At 46.4% G+C, this 16,877-nt stretch overlaps 1 protein-coding gene across 1 annotated transcript in view; it reads right to left on the bottom strand.

The window, feature by feature from the left end:
- Positions 1-10,756: 10,756 nt before the first annotated feature.
- Positions 10,757-16,877, bottom strand: part of DPP10 (dipeptidyl peptidase like 10) — a 301,222-nt gene continuing 295,101 nt past the window's right edge. Inside the window, exon 26 of the mRNA XM_038753670.1 lies at positions 10,757-11,020. Within this exon, the coding sequence (XP_038609598.1) occupies positions 10,883-11,020 (138 nt within the window). The 3' untranslated portion in view covers positions 10,757-10,882. The remainder of the gene's footprint in view (positions 11,021-16,877) is intronic.

Below are 16,877 nucleotides of genomic sequence, written 5' to 3'. Positions count from 1 at the left end.
GTGTCATCAGCGTAGAGATGATAGTTGAAGCCGTGGGAGCGAATGAGGTCACCAAGGGAGTGAGTGTAGATTGAGAACAGAAGGGGACCGAGCACTGAACCTTGGGGAACCCCCACAGTAAGAGGATGGGAGGGGGAGGAGGAGCCTGCAAAAGAGACTGAGAAGGAACGACCGGAGAGATAAGAGGAGAACCAGGAGAGGACGGAGTCTGTGAAGCCAAGGTCAGATAACGTGTTGAGGAGAAGGGGGTGGTCCACAGTGTCAAAGGCAGCTGAGAGGTCGAGGAGGATTAGGACAGAGTATGAGCCATTGGATTTGGCAAGCAGGAGGTCATTGGTGACCTTTGAGAGCGCAGTTTCCGTGGAATGAAGGGGACGGAAGCCAGACTGGAGGGGGTCGAGGAGAGAGTTGTTGTTGAGGAATTCTAGGCAGCGCGTGTAGACAACTCGTTCAAGGAGTTTGGAAAGGAATGGTAGGAGGGATATGGGACGATAACTAGAAGGTGAGGTGGGGTCAAGAGAGGGTTTTTTTAGGATGGGAGAGACATGGGCATGTTTGAAGGCAGAGGGGAAGGAACCAGTGGAGAGTGAGCGGTTGAAGATGGAAGTTAAGGAGGGGAGAAGGGATGGAGCGAGAGATTTCATAAGATGAGAGGGAATGGGGTCAGAAGCACAGGTGGCCGGAGTAGCACTTGAGAGGAGGGAGGAGAGTTCCTCTGAGGATACCGCTGGGAAGGATGGGAGAGTAGCAGAGAGTGTTGAGAGCCGGGGGCTTGGAGAAATATCTATTCTATTTATTTTATTTTGTTAGTATGTTTGGTTTTGTTCTCTGTCTCCCCCTTCTAGACTGTGAGCCCACTGTTGGGTAGGGACCGTCTCTAGATGTTGCCAATTTGTACTTCCCAAGCACTTAGTACAGTGCTCTGCACATAGTAAGCGCTCAATAAATACGATTGATGATGATGATGGTGACCTTGGTCAAGTCACTTCACTTCTCTGGGCCCCAGTGACCTCATCTGTAAAATAAGGATTAAGACCGTGAGCCCCGCGTGGGACAGTGACTGCGTCCAAACTGATTTACTCATATCTTCTTCCCCTCCTCCCCCTCCCCATCCTCCCCCCGTGCCTTACCTCCTTCCCCTCCCCACAGCACCTGTATAAATGTTTGTACGGATTTATTACTCTATTTATTTATCTATTTTACTTGTACAGATTTATTCTATTTATTTTATTTTGTTAATATGTTTCGTTTTGTCCGTCTCCCCCTTCTAGACTGTGAGCCCGCCGTTGGGTAGGGACCGTCTCTAGATGTTGCCAACTTGGACTTCCCAAGCGCTTAGTCCAGTGCTCTGCACACAGTACCGGCTCTGCCAATTGTCAGCTGTGTGACTTTGGGCAAGTCACTTCACTTCTCTGGGCCTCAGTTACCTCATCCGGAAAATGGGGATTAAGACTGTGAGCCCCAAGTGGGACACTCTGATCCCCTTGTATCCTCCCCAGCACTTAGAACAGTGCTTTGCACATAGTAAGCGCTTAACAAACGCCATCATCATCATCATCATGATCACAGTAAGCGCTCAATCAATACGATTGAATGAATGAATGAATAAATATCTACCCCAGTGCTTAATAGTGCCTGGCGCATAGTAGAGTGGCTCAGTGGAAAGATCCTGGGCTTTGGAGTCAGAGGTCATGGGTTCAAATCCCAGCTCCGCCACTTGTCAGCTGTGTGACTTTGGGCAAGCCACTTCACTTCTCTGGGCCTCAGTTCCCTCATCTGTAAAATGGAGATTAAGTCTGTGAGCCCCACGAGGGACAACCTGATCACCTTGTAACCTCCCAGGCGCTTAGAACAGTGCTTTGCACATAGTAAGCGTTTAATAAATGCCATTATTATTATTATTATTAGTAGTAAGCGCTTAACAAATACTACAATAATTATGATTATTGTTATTTGAAGGTGGGGAGTGTCATTGTCTGTGGGATGTGAGGAGGGAGGGCTTGCCGGGCCAGAGGCAGGACGTGGGCCGGGGGTCGACGATGAGATAGACAGGATGGAGGGGCGGAGTGTGCGGGCCGGCCTGGAGGAGGAGAGCAGCCAGGCATGGAAGGGTGATAATAATAATAATAATAATAATAATAATAATAATAATAATAGTGGCATTTATTAAACACTTACTATATGTGCAAAGCACTGTTCTAAGCGCTGGGGAGTTTACAATCAATCAATTAATCAATCAATCATATGTATTGAGCGCTTACTATGTGCAGAGAACTGTACTAAGCGCTTGGGAAGTACAAATCGTCAACATTTACAAGGTGATCAGGTTGTCCCACGTGGGGATCACAGTCTTAATCCCCATTTGTACAGATGTGGTAACTGATGCACAGAGAAGTGAAGTGACTTGCCCAAAGTCACACAGCTGACACGTGGCGGGGTTGGGATTTGAACCCATGACCTCTGACTCCAAAGTCCATGCTTTATTAAGTTCTTACTATGTGCAAAGCACTGTTCTAAGTGCTGGGGAGGATACAAGGCGATCAGGTTGTCCCTCGGGGGGCTCACAGTCTTCATCCCCATTTTCCAGATGAGGGAAGTGAGGCCCAGAGAAGTGTAGTGACTTGCCCAAAGTCACACAGCTGACACTTGGCGGAGCCGGGATTTGAACCCATGACCTCTGAATCCAAAGCCCGGGCTTTTCCCACTGAGCCATGCTGCGAGCTGCTGTGAAGAGCGGAGGGTGTCAGACTTCCAAACCCTTGCTCGTGGTCTCACCCCAACCTCCAACCTCCTCCTCCCCAAATCCCACAGACCCCAGCGACCCCCATCTTCACCTCTCTTATTACTCTATTTATTTATTTATTACTCTATTATTATTCCATTTATTTATTTTATTTGTACATATTTATTCTATTTATTTTATTTTGTTAATATGGTTTGTTTTGTTCTCTGTCTCCCCCTTCTAGCCTGTGAGCCCACTGTTGGGTAGGGACCGTCTCTAGATGTCGCCAACTTGGACTTCCCAAGTGCTTAGTACAGTGCTCTGCACACAGTAAGCGCTCAATAAATATGATTGCATGAATGAATGAATAAATACGATTGAATGAATGAACGAATGAACCCTCCAGCTCCTCCAGGAAGCCCTCCCTCATCAGAGAAGCAGCGTGGCTCAGTGGGAAGAGCCCGGACTTTGGAGTCAAAGGTCGTGGGCTCAAACCCCGGCTCTGCCAACTGTCAGCTGTGTGACTTTGGACAAGTCACTTCACTTCTCTGGGCCTCAGTTCCCTCATCTGTAAAATGGGGATGAAGACGGAGAGCCCCCCGTGGGACAACCCAATCACCTTGTAACCTCCCCAGCGCTTAGAACAGTGCTTTGCACATAGTAAGTGCTTAACAAATGCCATCATTATTATTATTATTACATTGCCAAGATCCGCCCTTTCCTCTCCATCCCAACCGCTACCCTGCTCGTTCAAGCTCTCATCCTATCCCGTCTGGACTACTGCATCAGCCTTCTCTCTGATCTCCCATCCTCGTGTCTCTCTCCACTTCAATCCATACTTCATGCTGCTGCCCGGATTATCTTTGTCCAGAAACGCTCTGGGCATATCACTCCCCTCCTCAAAAATCTCCAGTGGCTACCAATCAATCTGCGCATCAGGCAGAAACTCCTCCCCCTGGGCTTCCAGGCTGTCCATCCATCCATCCATCCCCTGGCCCCCTCCTCCCTCACCTCCCTTCTGTCCTTGTCCAGCCCAGCCCACACCCTCCGCTCCTCTGCCGCTAATCTCCTCACCGTTAGGCCTCGTTCTCACCTGTCCCGCCATCAACCCCCGGCCCACGTCCTCCCCCAGGCCTGGAATGCCCCCAATCCCTCTGCCCCTCCGCCAAGCTGGCTCTCTTCCTCCCTTCAAGGCCCTGCTGAGAGCTCACCTCCTCCAGGAGGCCTTCCCAGACTGAGCCCCTTCCTTCCTCACCCCCTCGTCCCCCTCTCCATCCCCCCATCTTACCTCCTTCCCTTCCCCACAGCACCTGTATAGATGTATATATGTTTGTACATATTTATTACTCTATTTATTTATTTACTTATTTTATTTGTGCATATCTATTCTATTTATTTTATTTTGTTAGTATGTTTGGTTTTGTTCTCTGTCTCCCCCTTTTAGACTGTGAGCCCACTGTTGGGTAGGGACTGTCTCTATATGTTGCCAATTTGTACTTCCCAAGCGCTTCGTACAGTGCTCTGCACATAGTAAGCACTCAATAAATACGATTGATGATGATGATAAAATGAGAGGAATGCTCAGCACTAAAGAGCAAGAAGGGTAATAATAATTATAATAATAATAATCAATCAATCAATCGTATTTATTGAGCGCTTACTGTGTGCAGAGCACTGTACTAAGCACTTGGGAAGTCCAAGTTGGCAACATATAGAGATGGTCCCTACCCAACAGTGGGCTCACAGTCTAGAAGATCCATCATTATTATTATTATTATAGTAATGTTAATACTAATAATGATGATATTTGCTGAGTGCTTACTATGTGCCAGGCATGCTTTTAATCATCATCAATCACATTTATTGAGCGCTTACTGTGTGCAGAGCACTGGACTAAGCGCTTGGGAAGTCCAAGTTGGCAACATATAGAGACGGTCCCTACCCAACAGTGGGCTCACAGTCTCAAAGGGGGAGACGGAGAACAAAACCAAACATACTAATAAAATAAATAGAATAGATATGTACAAGTAAAAAAAATAAATAAATAATATAATAATAATAATAATAATCCCTCATCTGTAAAATGGGGATGAAGAGTGTGAGCCCCATGTGGGACAACCTCATGACCTTGTATCCCCCCAGCACTTAGAACAGTGCTTTGCACATAGTAAGCGCTTAATAAATGCCATTATTATTATTATTATTATTATTATTATTAATTATTATATTGCAGAGAAGCAGCGTGGCTCAGTGGAAAGAGCATGGGCTCTGGAGTCAGAGGTCACGGGTTCAAATCCCACCTCCGCCAAATGTTAGTTGTGTGACTTTGGGCAAGTCACCTAACTTAACTGGGCCTCAGTATTATTATTTGTATTTGTAGAGCGCTTACTATGTGCAAAGCACTGTTCTAAGCTCTGGGGGGGCTACAAGGTGATCAGGTTGTTCATTCATTCAATCGTATTTATTGAGCGCTTACTGTGTGCAGAGCACTGTGCTAAGCGCTTGGGAAGTACAAGTTGGCAACATCTAGAGACGGTCCCTACCCAACAGCGGGCTCACAGTCTAGAAGGGGGAGACAGAGAACAAAACCAAATAGATTAACATAATAAAATAAATAGAATATGTACAAGTAAAATAAATAAATAGAGTAATAATATGTTGTCCCAATTGGGGCTCACAGTCTTAATCCCCATTTTACAGATGAGGTAACTGAGGCACAGAGAAGTTAAGTGGCTTGCCCAAGGACACACAGCCGACAAGTGGTACTTGAGAAGCGGTGTGGCTTAGTGGAAAGAGTCCGGGTTTGGGAGCCAGAGGATGTGGGCTCTAATCCCGGCTCTGCCGCTTGTCTGCTGGGTGACTTTGGGCAAGTCACTTAACTTCTCTGGGCCTCAGTTACCTCATCTGTAAAATGGGGATGAAGACTGTGAGCCCCCCGTGGGACAACCTGATCACTTTGTAACCTCCCCAGTGCTTAGAACAGTGCTTTACACATAGTAAGTGCTCAATAAATGCCATCATTATCATTATTATTATTATTATTATTATCCTGGCTCCGCCACTTGTCAGCTGTGTGACTTTGGGCGAGTCACTTCACTTCTCTGGGCCTCAGTTACCTCATTTGTAAAATGGAGACTGTGAGCCCCATGTGGGACAACATGATGACCTTGCATCTACTCCAGTGCTTAGAACAGTGCTTGGCACAGAGTAAGCGCTTAACAAATATCATCATCATCGTAATTATCATTATTATTATTATTATTAAATGCTTGGAAATAGTTTTCAAACACACTTTTATTAAAACTATCATCTGCACAGCTTAATCTTTCGCAGCATAAAAACACGATGGTGGTTTAAGATGAGAAGCAGCGTGGCTCAGTGGGAAGAGCCCAGGCTTTGGAGTCAGAGGCCATGGGTTCGAATCCCAGTTCCACCACTTGTCAGCTGTGTGACTTGGGGAAAGTCACTTCACTTCTCTGGGCCTCAGTTACCTCATCTGGAAAATGGGAATGAAGACTGTGAGCCCCCTGTGAGACAACCTGATCAATCAATCAATCGTATTTATTGAGCACTTACTGTGTGCAGAGCACTGTACTAAGCGCTTGGGAAGTACAAGTTGGCAACGTATAGAGATAGTCCCTACCCAACAGTGGGCTCATCACCTTGTAACCTCCCCAGCGCTAAGAACAGTGCTTTGCACATAGTAAGCACTTAATAAATGCCATTATCATTATTATTATTATGGACTGTGAGCCCATTGTGGGCAGGAATTGTCTCTATTTGTTGCCGAATTGTACTTTCCAAGCGCTCAGTACAGTACTCTGCACACAGTAAGCGCTCAGTAAATACGATTGAATGAAAACACTGATTTGAATGCTCCAGCTTGATGTTGATTCCCTTAATCATAGTTATTGAGCGCTTACTGTGTGCAGGGCACTGCACTAAGCGCTTGGGAGAGGATGATACAACAATAAACGGACACATTCCCTGCCCACAAGGAGCTGACAGTCTAGAGGGTGAGACAGACAGGAATAGGAATAAATAAATGAGGGATGTGGATATCAGTGGTGTGGGGCTGGGATGGGGGATGAAGAAAGGGAGCGAGTCAGGGCAATGCGGAAGGGAGGGGGAGAAGCGCTTAGTACAGTGCTCTGCACATAGTAAGCGCTCAATAAATATGATTGATTGATTGATTGAGAAGAGGAGAGGAGGGCGCAGTCAGGGAAGACTTCCTAGAGGAGGTGGGCCTTCAATGAGCCTGTTGTTGGGTAGGGATTGTCTCTACCTATTCCCAAATTGTACTTTCCAAGCGCTTAGTACAGTGCTCGACACACAGTAAGTGCTCAGTATGATTGAATGAGCTATTATTATGAATTAATTATAAGCCCACTGTTGCGTAGGGACTGTCTCTATATGTTGCCAACTTGTACTTGGGGCAGCAGCGTGGCTCAGTGGAAAGAGCCCAGGCTTTGGAGTCAGAGGTCATGGGTTCGAATCCCGGCTCCACCACATGTCTGCTGTGTGACCTTGGGCAAGTCACTTCACTTCTCTGAGCCTCAGTTCCCTCATCTGTAAAATGGGGATTAAGACTGTGAGCCCCACGTGGGACAACTTGATCACCTTGCATCCCCCCAGCACTTAGAACAGTGCTTTGCACATAGTAAGTGCTTAACAAATGCCATCTTCATTAATTATAAGCCCACTCTTGCGCAGGGACTGTCTCTATATGTTGCCAACTTGTACTTCCCAAGCGCTTAGTACAGTGCTCTGCACACAGTAAGTGCTCAATAAATACGATTGATTGTTTGATTGATTATTGTTATGGTACTTGTTAAGTGCTTACTATGTGCCGAGCACCGTACTAAGCGCTGGGGACACCCGTCCACATGTTTTGTTTAGTTGTCTGTCTCCCCCTTCTAGACCGTGAGCCCGCTGTTGGGTAGGGGCCGTCTCTATATGTTGCCGACTTGGACTTCCCAAGCGCTTAGTATAGTGCTCTGCACACAGTAAGCGCTCAATAAATACGATTGAATGAATGAATTGATTCATTCATGAATCATTCATTCATGAATGAATGATTGATTGAATGAATGAACTTAGGTTGGACACAGCCCCAGTCCCACGTGGGGCTCACGCTCTTAATCCCCATTTTCCAGATGAGGGAAGTGAGGCCCAGAGAAGTGAAGTGACTTGCCCAAGGTCACACTTTAGACATGTGGTGGAGCCGGGATTAGAACCCAGGACCTTCTGACTCCGAGGCCCGAGCTCTAGCCACTAAGCAACACTGCTTCTCATCTATCACGTAGTAAGTGCTTAACGAGTGCCGTAATAATTATTATTTTCCAACTCTGTTGTATCGTCTTCTCCCAAGCGTTTAGTACAGTGCTCTGCACACAGTCAGCGCTCACTAGATGCTATTGATTGACACTGATTGATAAACTCCTTGATTGATGTTTGTTTAAATAGGGGAATGATGATGATGATGATGGCCAGACTGTGAGCCCATTGTTGGGTAGGGACCGACTCTATATGTAGCCGACAGGTACTTCCCAAGCGCTTAGTACAGTGCTCTGCACACAGTAAGCGCTCAATGAATACGATTGAATGAATGAATGAATTTGTTAAGCGCTCACTATGTGCCAAGCACTGTTCTAAGCGCTGGATGTTTAGGTAAACGCTTCTCCCAACATTTTATATGGGTGAAATGACAACGAGCCCTCTGTGGGACAGGGACTGTCTCTATATGTAGCCGACAGGTACTTCCCAAGCGCTTAGTACAGTGCTCTGAAAACAGTAAGCGCTCAATAAATACAATTGAATGAATGAATGAATTTGTTAAGCGCTCACTATGTGCCAAGCACTGTTCTAAGCACTGGATGTTTAGGTATACGCTTCTCCCAACATTTTATATGGGTGAAATGACAACGAGCCCTCTGTGGGACAGGGACTGTGTCTAACCCGATGAGCTTGTATCCACCCCAGCGTTTAGAACAGTGCCGGGGACGTAGTAAGCGCTCAACCAATACCATCATCACCATCTGTATAATCATGTGTTCCGTCCTGTTTTACCTCAGAGAGAAAAACCTGTAAACGACTGAAATCTCTGGAGAAAAATTTCTGGACCACCTCAACTCCAATAAAGCCCGGAAACAGCCCGGGCTTTGGAGTCAGAGGTCATGGGTTCGAATCTCAGCTCCACCACATGTCTGCTGTGTGACCTTGGGCGAGTCACTTAACTTCTCTAAGCCTCAGTTCCCTCATCTGTAAAATGGAGATTAAGACTGTGATCCCACGTGGGCCTTCCCCTCCCCACAGCACCTGTATATATGTATATATGTTTGTACGTATTTATTACTCCATTTATTTCTTTTACTTGTACATATTTATTCTATTTATTTTACTTTGTTAATATGTTTTCTTTCGTTGGCTGTCTCCCCATTCAAGACTGCAAGCCAGCTGTTGGGTAGGGACCGTCTCCGTATGTTGCCACTTTGTACTTCCCAAGCGCTTAGTACAGTGCTCTGCATACAGTAAGTGCTCAAGAAATACGATTGAATGAATGAATGAATGAATGAATGAATGACAACTTGATCACCTTGTATCCCCCCCAGCGCTTAGAACAGTGCTCTGCACATAGTAAGTGCTTAACAAATGCCATTATTATTATTATTATTATTATGGTATTTGTTCAGCGCTTACTATGTGCCGGGCAATGTACTAAGCACTGGGATGGATATGAGCAAATCGAGTTGATAATAATAATTATTATTAATAATTAATTAATTATAATCTAATCTAATTAATAATAATTAGAGAAGCAGCGTGGCTCTGCGGAAAGAGCCCGGGCTTTGGAGTCAGAGGTCATGGGTTCAAATCCCAGCTCCACCAACTGTCAGCTGTGTGACTTTGGGCAAGTCACTTAAGTTCTCTGTGCCTCAGTTACCTTATCTGTAAAATGGGAATTAAGACTGTGAGCCTCCCATGGGACAACCTGACCACCTTGTAACCTCCCCAGTGCTTAGAACAGTGCTTTGCACATAGTAAGCACTTCATAAATGCCATTATTATTATTATTATTATTATTATTATTGTATTTGTTAAGCGCTTACTATGCGCCAGGCACTGTACTAAGCGCTGGGGTGGATCACAGATCGGGTTGGACACAGTTCCTGTTCCACGTGGGGCTCACAGTCTCCATCCCCCTTTTATTCCTTCATTCATTCAATTGTATTTATAGAGCACTTACTGTGTGCAGAGCACTGTATTAAGCGCTTGCGAAGTCCAAGTTGGCAACATCTAGAGCCGGTCCCTACCCAACAGCGGGCTCACAGTCTAGAAGGGGGAGACAGACGACAAAACAAAACATATGCATAAATCAATAAACACCAATAAATACGATTGAATGAATGAATGAATGAATGAATGAACATATTAACAAGATAAAATAAATAGAATACATACAAATAAAATAGAGTAATAAATACGTGCAAACATATGTGACTTTATGGTAAAAAGAAACATATATCCTTCACCTTGTAACCTCCCCGGCGCTTAGAACAGTGCTTTGCACATAGTAAGCGCTTAATAAATGCCGTTATTATTATTTTACCGATGAAGGAACTGAGGCCCAGAGAAGTGAAGTGACTAGCCCAAGGTCACCCAGCAGACGAGCGGCGGAGCCGGGATTAGAACCCACGACCCCCCGGCCCCCCGGGGCCCTACCCGCTGGGCCGCGCCGCCGCCGGCCACTCCATCACACATCTCCCCTTCCGACGGAAACTAGATAAAATACCGCGTTCTTTATTAACTGGAAGTTTTCCTTCCGCTTTTAGCAGACAGAGAAGGAACCGCACTTATCGAAAGGTTTTTTACAGTCGAGGGTCGCCTCGTCAATGGCCACCAAAAAGTCCCGGACGGAGGTGATACGGAAGCGTCGGCCGAAATCAAAATCGGAGCCATCGCTTCGGAGGGCGAACGGGGAATGGGGACGGAAGGAAACATGCACTACTCCTATTTTTATGCCGAGCGAAATCCCCTCGGGAAACCGCGGCCCTTTGGGCCCGCGTGGCCTTGGCCTCCGACGACCTGCCATCTTCCCTCCGTCCATCGCGCCCGGGCCCCGTCGAGGCCTCGGGAAAAGTTCCCGTCCCTTTTCCGGCCTCAGTCGTCCTCTTCGGATTCCTGGGATGAGAGCGGGGCGTCCTCCTTCAGGCAGGAGCTGAAGAACCGGAGGATTGTGCTGTAGAGGTGGAATTTGCTCGGCCCGGAAGCGATGTGGTGGCCTTCGTCCGGGTAGATCTGCGGGGGCGGAGGAGGGAGAGGGAGCGGCGGTGGGGAAGGTGGACGTGGAAAGCCTCGGAAAATCCCTTCCGGATTTCATTCCATCGTATTTCGATCACACGCAATATTCCCAAGCACTTAGTACGGTGCTCTGCACACAGTAAGCGCTCAATAAATACGATTGATTGATGATCCCTTTTAGACTGTGAGCCCACTGTTGGGTAGGGACTGTCTCTATATGTTGCCAATTTGTACTTCCCAAGCGCTCAGTACAGTGCTCTGCACACAGTAAGCGCTCAACAAATACGATTGATTGAGTGAGTGATGATACGTAGCGTGGCTCAGTGGAAAGAGCCCTTCTAGACTGTGAGCCCGCTGTTGGGTAGGGACCGTCTCTATAAGTTGCCAATTTGGACTTCCCAAGCGCTTAGTACAGTGCTCTGCACACAGTAAGCGTTCAACAAATACGATTGATTGATTGATTGATGATACATAGCGCGGCTCAGTGGAAAGAGCCCTTCTAGACTGTGAGCCCGCTGTTGGGTGGGGACCGTCTCTATAAGTTGCCAACTTGGACTTCCCAAGCGCTTAGTACAGTGCTCTGCACGCAGTAAGTGCTCAATAAATATGGCTGAATGAATGAATGGATTTGTCCATGGCAAGCAATTGGAGGGGCGCAGATTAGAACCCAGGCCCTCTGAGTCCCGGGCTCGGGCTCTAGCCACTAAGCCCAACTGCTTCATCGTGGGTTATCATCCCTTTTTGGCTCCAATACGCAACGGTCACCTTTCAGGGCAGATTTTGGCACTGAAATAAATATTCTAAATATTCTATTTATTTTATTTTGTTAATATGTTTTGTTTTGTTCTCTGTCTCCCCCTTCTAGACTGTGAGTCCACTGTTGGGTAGGGACCGTCTCTATATGTTGCCAACTTGTACTTCCCAAGCACTTAATACAGTGCTCTGCACACAGTAAGCACTCAATAAATACGATTGATTGATTGAAAGAGCCCGGGCTTGGGAGTCAGAGATCATGGTTTCAAATCCCAGCTCCGCCACTTGTCTGCTGTGTGACCTTGGGCAAGTCACTTAACTTCTCTGGGCCTCAGTTCCCTCATCTCTAAAATGGGGATTAAGACTGTGAGCCCCCCGTGGGACAACCTGATCACCTTGTAACCTCCCCAGCGCTTAGAACAGTGCTTTGCACATAGTAAGCACTTAATAAATGCCATCATTATTATTATTATTCTCTGGGCCTCAGTTCCCTCATCTGTAAAATGGGGATTAAGACCGTGAGCCCCCCGCGGGACAACCTGATCACCTTGTAACCTCCCCAGCGCTTAGAACAGTGCTTTGCATATAGTAAGCACTTAATAAATGCCAATATTATTATTATTATTATTCTCTGGGCCACAGTTCCCTCATCTGTAAAATGGGGATTAAGATTGTGAGCCCTCCATGGGACAACCTGATCACCTTGTAACCTCCCCAGCGCTTAGAATGGTGCTTTGCACACAGTAAGTGCTTAATAAATGCTATCATTATTATTATTATTGTTATTATTATAGCCTCCCCAGCGCTTAGAACAGTGCTTGGCACATAATAAGCGCTTAATAAATGCCATCATTATAATAATAATAATAATGGTATTAGTTAAGCACTTACTATGTGCCAAGCACTGTTCTAAGTGCTGGGGGAGATACAGGATAATCAGGTTGTCCCACGGGGGGCTCACAGTTTTAATTCTCATTTTGCAGATGAGGTAACTGAGGCCCAGAGAAGTGAAGTGACTTGCCCAAGGTCACACAGCAGAAAGTGGTGGAGCCGGGATTAGAACCCACGTCCCCTGACTCCCAAGCCCGGGCTCTTGACACTAAGTCATGCTGCTTCTGTATTGAGCGCATGTACGTATTGTTGCCCAAGTGTACTTTCCAAGTGCTTAGTTCAGTGCTCTGCGCAAAGTAAGCCTTGAATAAACATGATTGAGTGAATGAATGAGCGCTTACTGTGTGCAGAGCACTGTACTAAGCGCTTGGAAAGCCGAATTCGGCAACAGATAGAGACGATCCCTATGCAACAATGGGCTCATTTCTTTGCTTACCTTCCCATCCTCTGCACAAGAGGTATTAACAATAATGATAATAATTGTGGTATTTGTTCAGCAATTTCTATGTGCCAGGCACTATAATAATAATAATAATAATGATAATAATGCTGGAATTTGTTAAGAGCTTACTATGTGCCAAGCACTGTTCTAAGCACTGGGGTAAATAATAATAATAATATAAAAAATGATAATGGCATTTGTTAAGCACTTACTATGTGCAAAGCACTGTTCTTAGCGCTGCGGAGGCTACAAGGAGATCAGGTTGTCCCAAGGGGGCTCACAGTCAATCCCCATTTTCCAGATGAGGGAACTGAGGCACAGAGAAGTGAAGTGACTTGCCCAAAGTCCCACAGCTGACAATTGGCGGAGCCAGGATTTGAACCCATGACCACTGACTCCAAAGCCCGGGCTCTTTCCACTGAGCCACGCTGCTTCTCTATGAGTGAAAGAGTGAACTCTGTTTTAGTGGACTTTCCCAAGCGCTTAGTACAGTGCTCTGCATGCAGTAAGTGCTCAATAAATATTGATTGACTGGTTGGCTCAGTGGAAAGAGCCCGGGCTTTGGAGTCAGAGGTCATGGGTTCAAGTCCCTGCTCCGTCAACTGTCAGCTGTGTGACTTTGGGCAAGTCACTTCACTTCTCTGGGCCTCAGTTCCCTCATCTTTTAGACTGTGAGCCCACTGTTGGGTAGGGACTGTTTCTATATGTTGCCAACTTGTACTTTCCAAGCGCTTAGTACAGTGCTCTGCACACAGTAAGCGCTCAATAAATACGATTGATTGATTGATTGATTGATCTGTAAAATGGGGATTAAGGCTGCAAGCCCCCCATGGGACAACCTGATCACCTTGTAACCTCCCCAGCGCTTAGAACAGTGCTTCATACATAGTAAGCGCTTAATAAATGCCATCATTATTATTATTATTATTATTAGGGAGCACAGAACATATCTTCCAACTGTATTGTACTAGACTCTCTCAAACACTTAGTACATCATTCTGCAAGCACTAAGCACTCAGTAAATATGATTTACCTGATTCGTGGGTAATAATAATGATGGTATTTGTTAAGCGCTTACCATGTGTTCTAAGCTCTGGGAGGGGGTACAAGGCGATCAGATTGTCCCACGGGGGGCTCACAGTCTTCATCCCCATTTTCCAGATGAGGTCACTGAGGCCCAGAGAAGTGAAGTGACTTGTCCAAAGTCACACAGCTGACCAGTGGCGGAGCCGGGATTAGAACCCACGACAAAACATGTCTACCAATTCTACTGTATTGCCCTTTCCCAATAATAATAATAATAACAATAATAATAATAATAATAATGATAATGATAATAATAATAATAATAATGGCATTTGTTAATAATAATAATAATGGCATTTATTAAGCGCTTACTATGTGCAAAGCACTGTTCTAAGCACTGAGGAGGTTACAAGGTATTCAGGTGGTCCCACGGGCTCACAGTCTTCATCCCCATTTTACAGATGAGGGAACTGAGGCCCAGAGAAGTGAAGTGACTTGCCCAAGGTCACACAGCTGACAATTGGCAGAGCCGGGATTTGAACCCATGACCTCTGACTCCAAAGCCCGGGCTCTTTCCACTGAGCCACGCTGCTTCTCTTGTTAAGCGCTTACTACGTGCAAAGCACTGTTCTAAGCGCTGGGGGGGATACAATGTGATCAAGTTGTCCCACGTGGGGCTCACAGTCTTAATCCCCATTTTTACAGATGAGGTAACTGAGGCTCAGAGTAGTTAGGTGACTTGCCCAAGGTCACACAGCAGACTTGTGGTGGAGCTGGGATTCGAACCCATGACCTCTGACTCCAAAGCCTGGGCTTTTTCCACTGAGCCACGCTGCTTCTCTTTCCCAAGAGTTTAGTACAGTGCTCTGCACGCGATAAGCGCTCAAAAAGTACCGCTGCTTCCCTGACGGATTATAAGATCCTCAAAGGGAAGAGTCTCCAGACAGTAGAAGCCCTCAAGCTCTCAATAAACACCACCGATGGACTTATAGATACAAGTTAATAATGAGAATAAAGTTGCCAACCTGTACTTCCCAAGCGCTTAGTACAGTGCTCTGCACACAGTAAGCGCTCAATCAATACGATTGATGATGATTTACTGAGCGCTCGTAAATCCATCACATCCTCCTATTTACTGAGCGTTTTCGGCAATTTGTCAACGGTGGTATCCGTTAAACGCTTACTAGGTGCTGAGCATTGTTGTAAGCGCTGAGAAATCGTCACGACCGAACTCCTTAAACTCAGCCTATTTCCTGAGAGCTTTCATAAATCCGTAAAGTCAGCTATTTACTGAGCGCGCCGAAATCCGTGAGATCCTCCCGTTTACTGACCGCATTCGGAAATCTGTCAAATCGTCCTGTTTACTGAGCGCTCCTAAATCCCTGAAACCGTAATGACCGAGCACTTTCGTAGCTTTTTAAAATCAGCCCACTTACTGAGCGGTCTCGTAAATCCCTAAAATCGGCCTATTTGCTGAACGCTTTCCTAAATCCGTCAAATCGTCCTATTTACTGAGCGCTCTCGTAACGTGTTTTGTTGTCTGTCTCCCCCTTCTAGCCTGTGAGCCCGTTGTTGGGTAGGGACTGTCCCTATATGTTGCCGGCTTGTACTTCCCAAGCGCTTAGTCCAGTGCTCCGCACACAGTAAGCGCTCAATAAATGCGATTGAATGAATGAATGAATAATTGCGGTATTTGTGATTGTTGAGAAGCAGCGCGACTCAGTGGAAAAGAGCCCGGGCTTGGGAGTCAGAGGTCCTGGGTTCTAATCCTGCCTCCGCCACTTGTCAGCTGTGTGACTTTGGGCAAGTCGCTTCACTTCTCTGGGCCTCAGTTCCCTCGTCCGGAAAATGGGGATGAAGACTGGGGACAACCTGATCACCTTGTATCTCCCCCAGTGCTTTCGTTCATTTAATCGTATTTATTGAGCGCTTACAGTGTGCGCTTACTGAGCACTTAGAACAGTGCTTGGCACATAGTAAGTGCTTAAATACCATCATCATTATTATTATTGTTATTATCATTATTATTATGTGGCTGGTACTGTACTAAGCACTGGGGTAGATACATGGTAATCGGGTTGGACACAGTCCCTGTCCCACATGGGGCTCGCAGTCTTAATCCCCATTTTCCAGATGAGGCAACTGAGGCCCGGAGAAGTGAAGCGACTTGCCCAAGGTCACCCAGCAGACAAGTAGTGGAGGCAGAATTAGAACCCACGTCCTTCCGCCTGCCAAACGGCTTCTCCACTCAGGAACAACCACTCATCGTGGGCTGGGAATGTATCCCTTTATTCATTCATTTATTTACGCGTTCAATTGTATTTATTGAGCGCTTACTGTTTGCAGAGCACTGGACTAAGCGCTTGGGAAGTATAAATTGGCAACAGATAGAGACGGTCACTACCCAACAACGGGCTTACAGTCTAGAAGCAGCGTGGCTCAATGGAAAGAGCCCAGGCTTGGGAGTCAGGGGTCATGGGTTCAAATCCCGGCTCCGCCGCTTGTCTGCTGTGTGGCCTTGGGTGAGTCACTTCACGGCTTCAGTGACCTCATCTGTAAAATGGGGATGAAGACTGTGAGCCCCCCGTGGGACAACCTGATCGCCTTGTATCCTCCCCAGTGCTTAGAACAGGGCTTTGCACATAGTAAGCGCTTAATGAATGCCATCATTATTATTAGCGTGGCTCAGTGGAAAGAGCACTGGCTTTGGAGTCAGGGGTCATGGGTTCAAATCCCGGCTCC

This window comes from Tachyglossus aculeatus, chromosome 1, assembly GCF_015852505.1.
Source record: "Tachyglossus aculeatus isolate mTacAcu1 chromosome 1, mTacAcu1.pri, whole genome shotgun sequence".
Classification (NCBI taxonomy): Eukaryota; Metazoa; Chordata; class Mammalia; order Monotremata; family Tachyglossidae; genus Tachyglossus; species Tachyglossus aculeatus.
The sequence above is the reverse complement of the archived record's forward strand: the minus strand, read 5'-3'. Positions and strand labels throughout refer to the sequence as shown.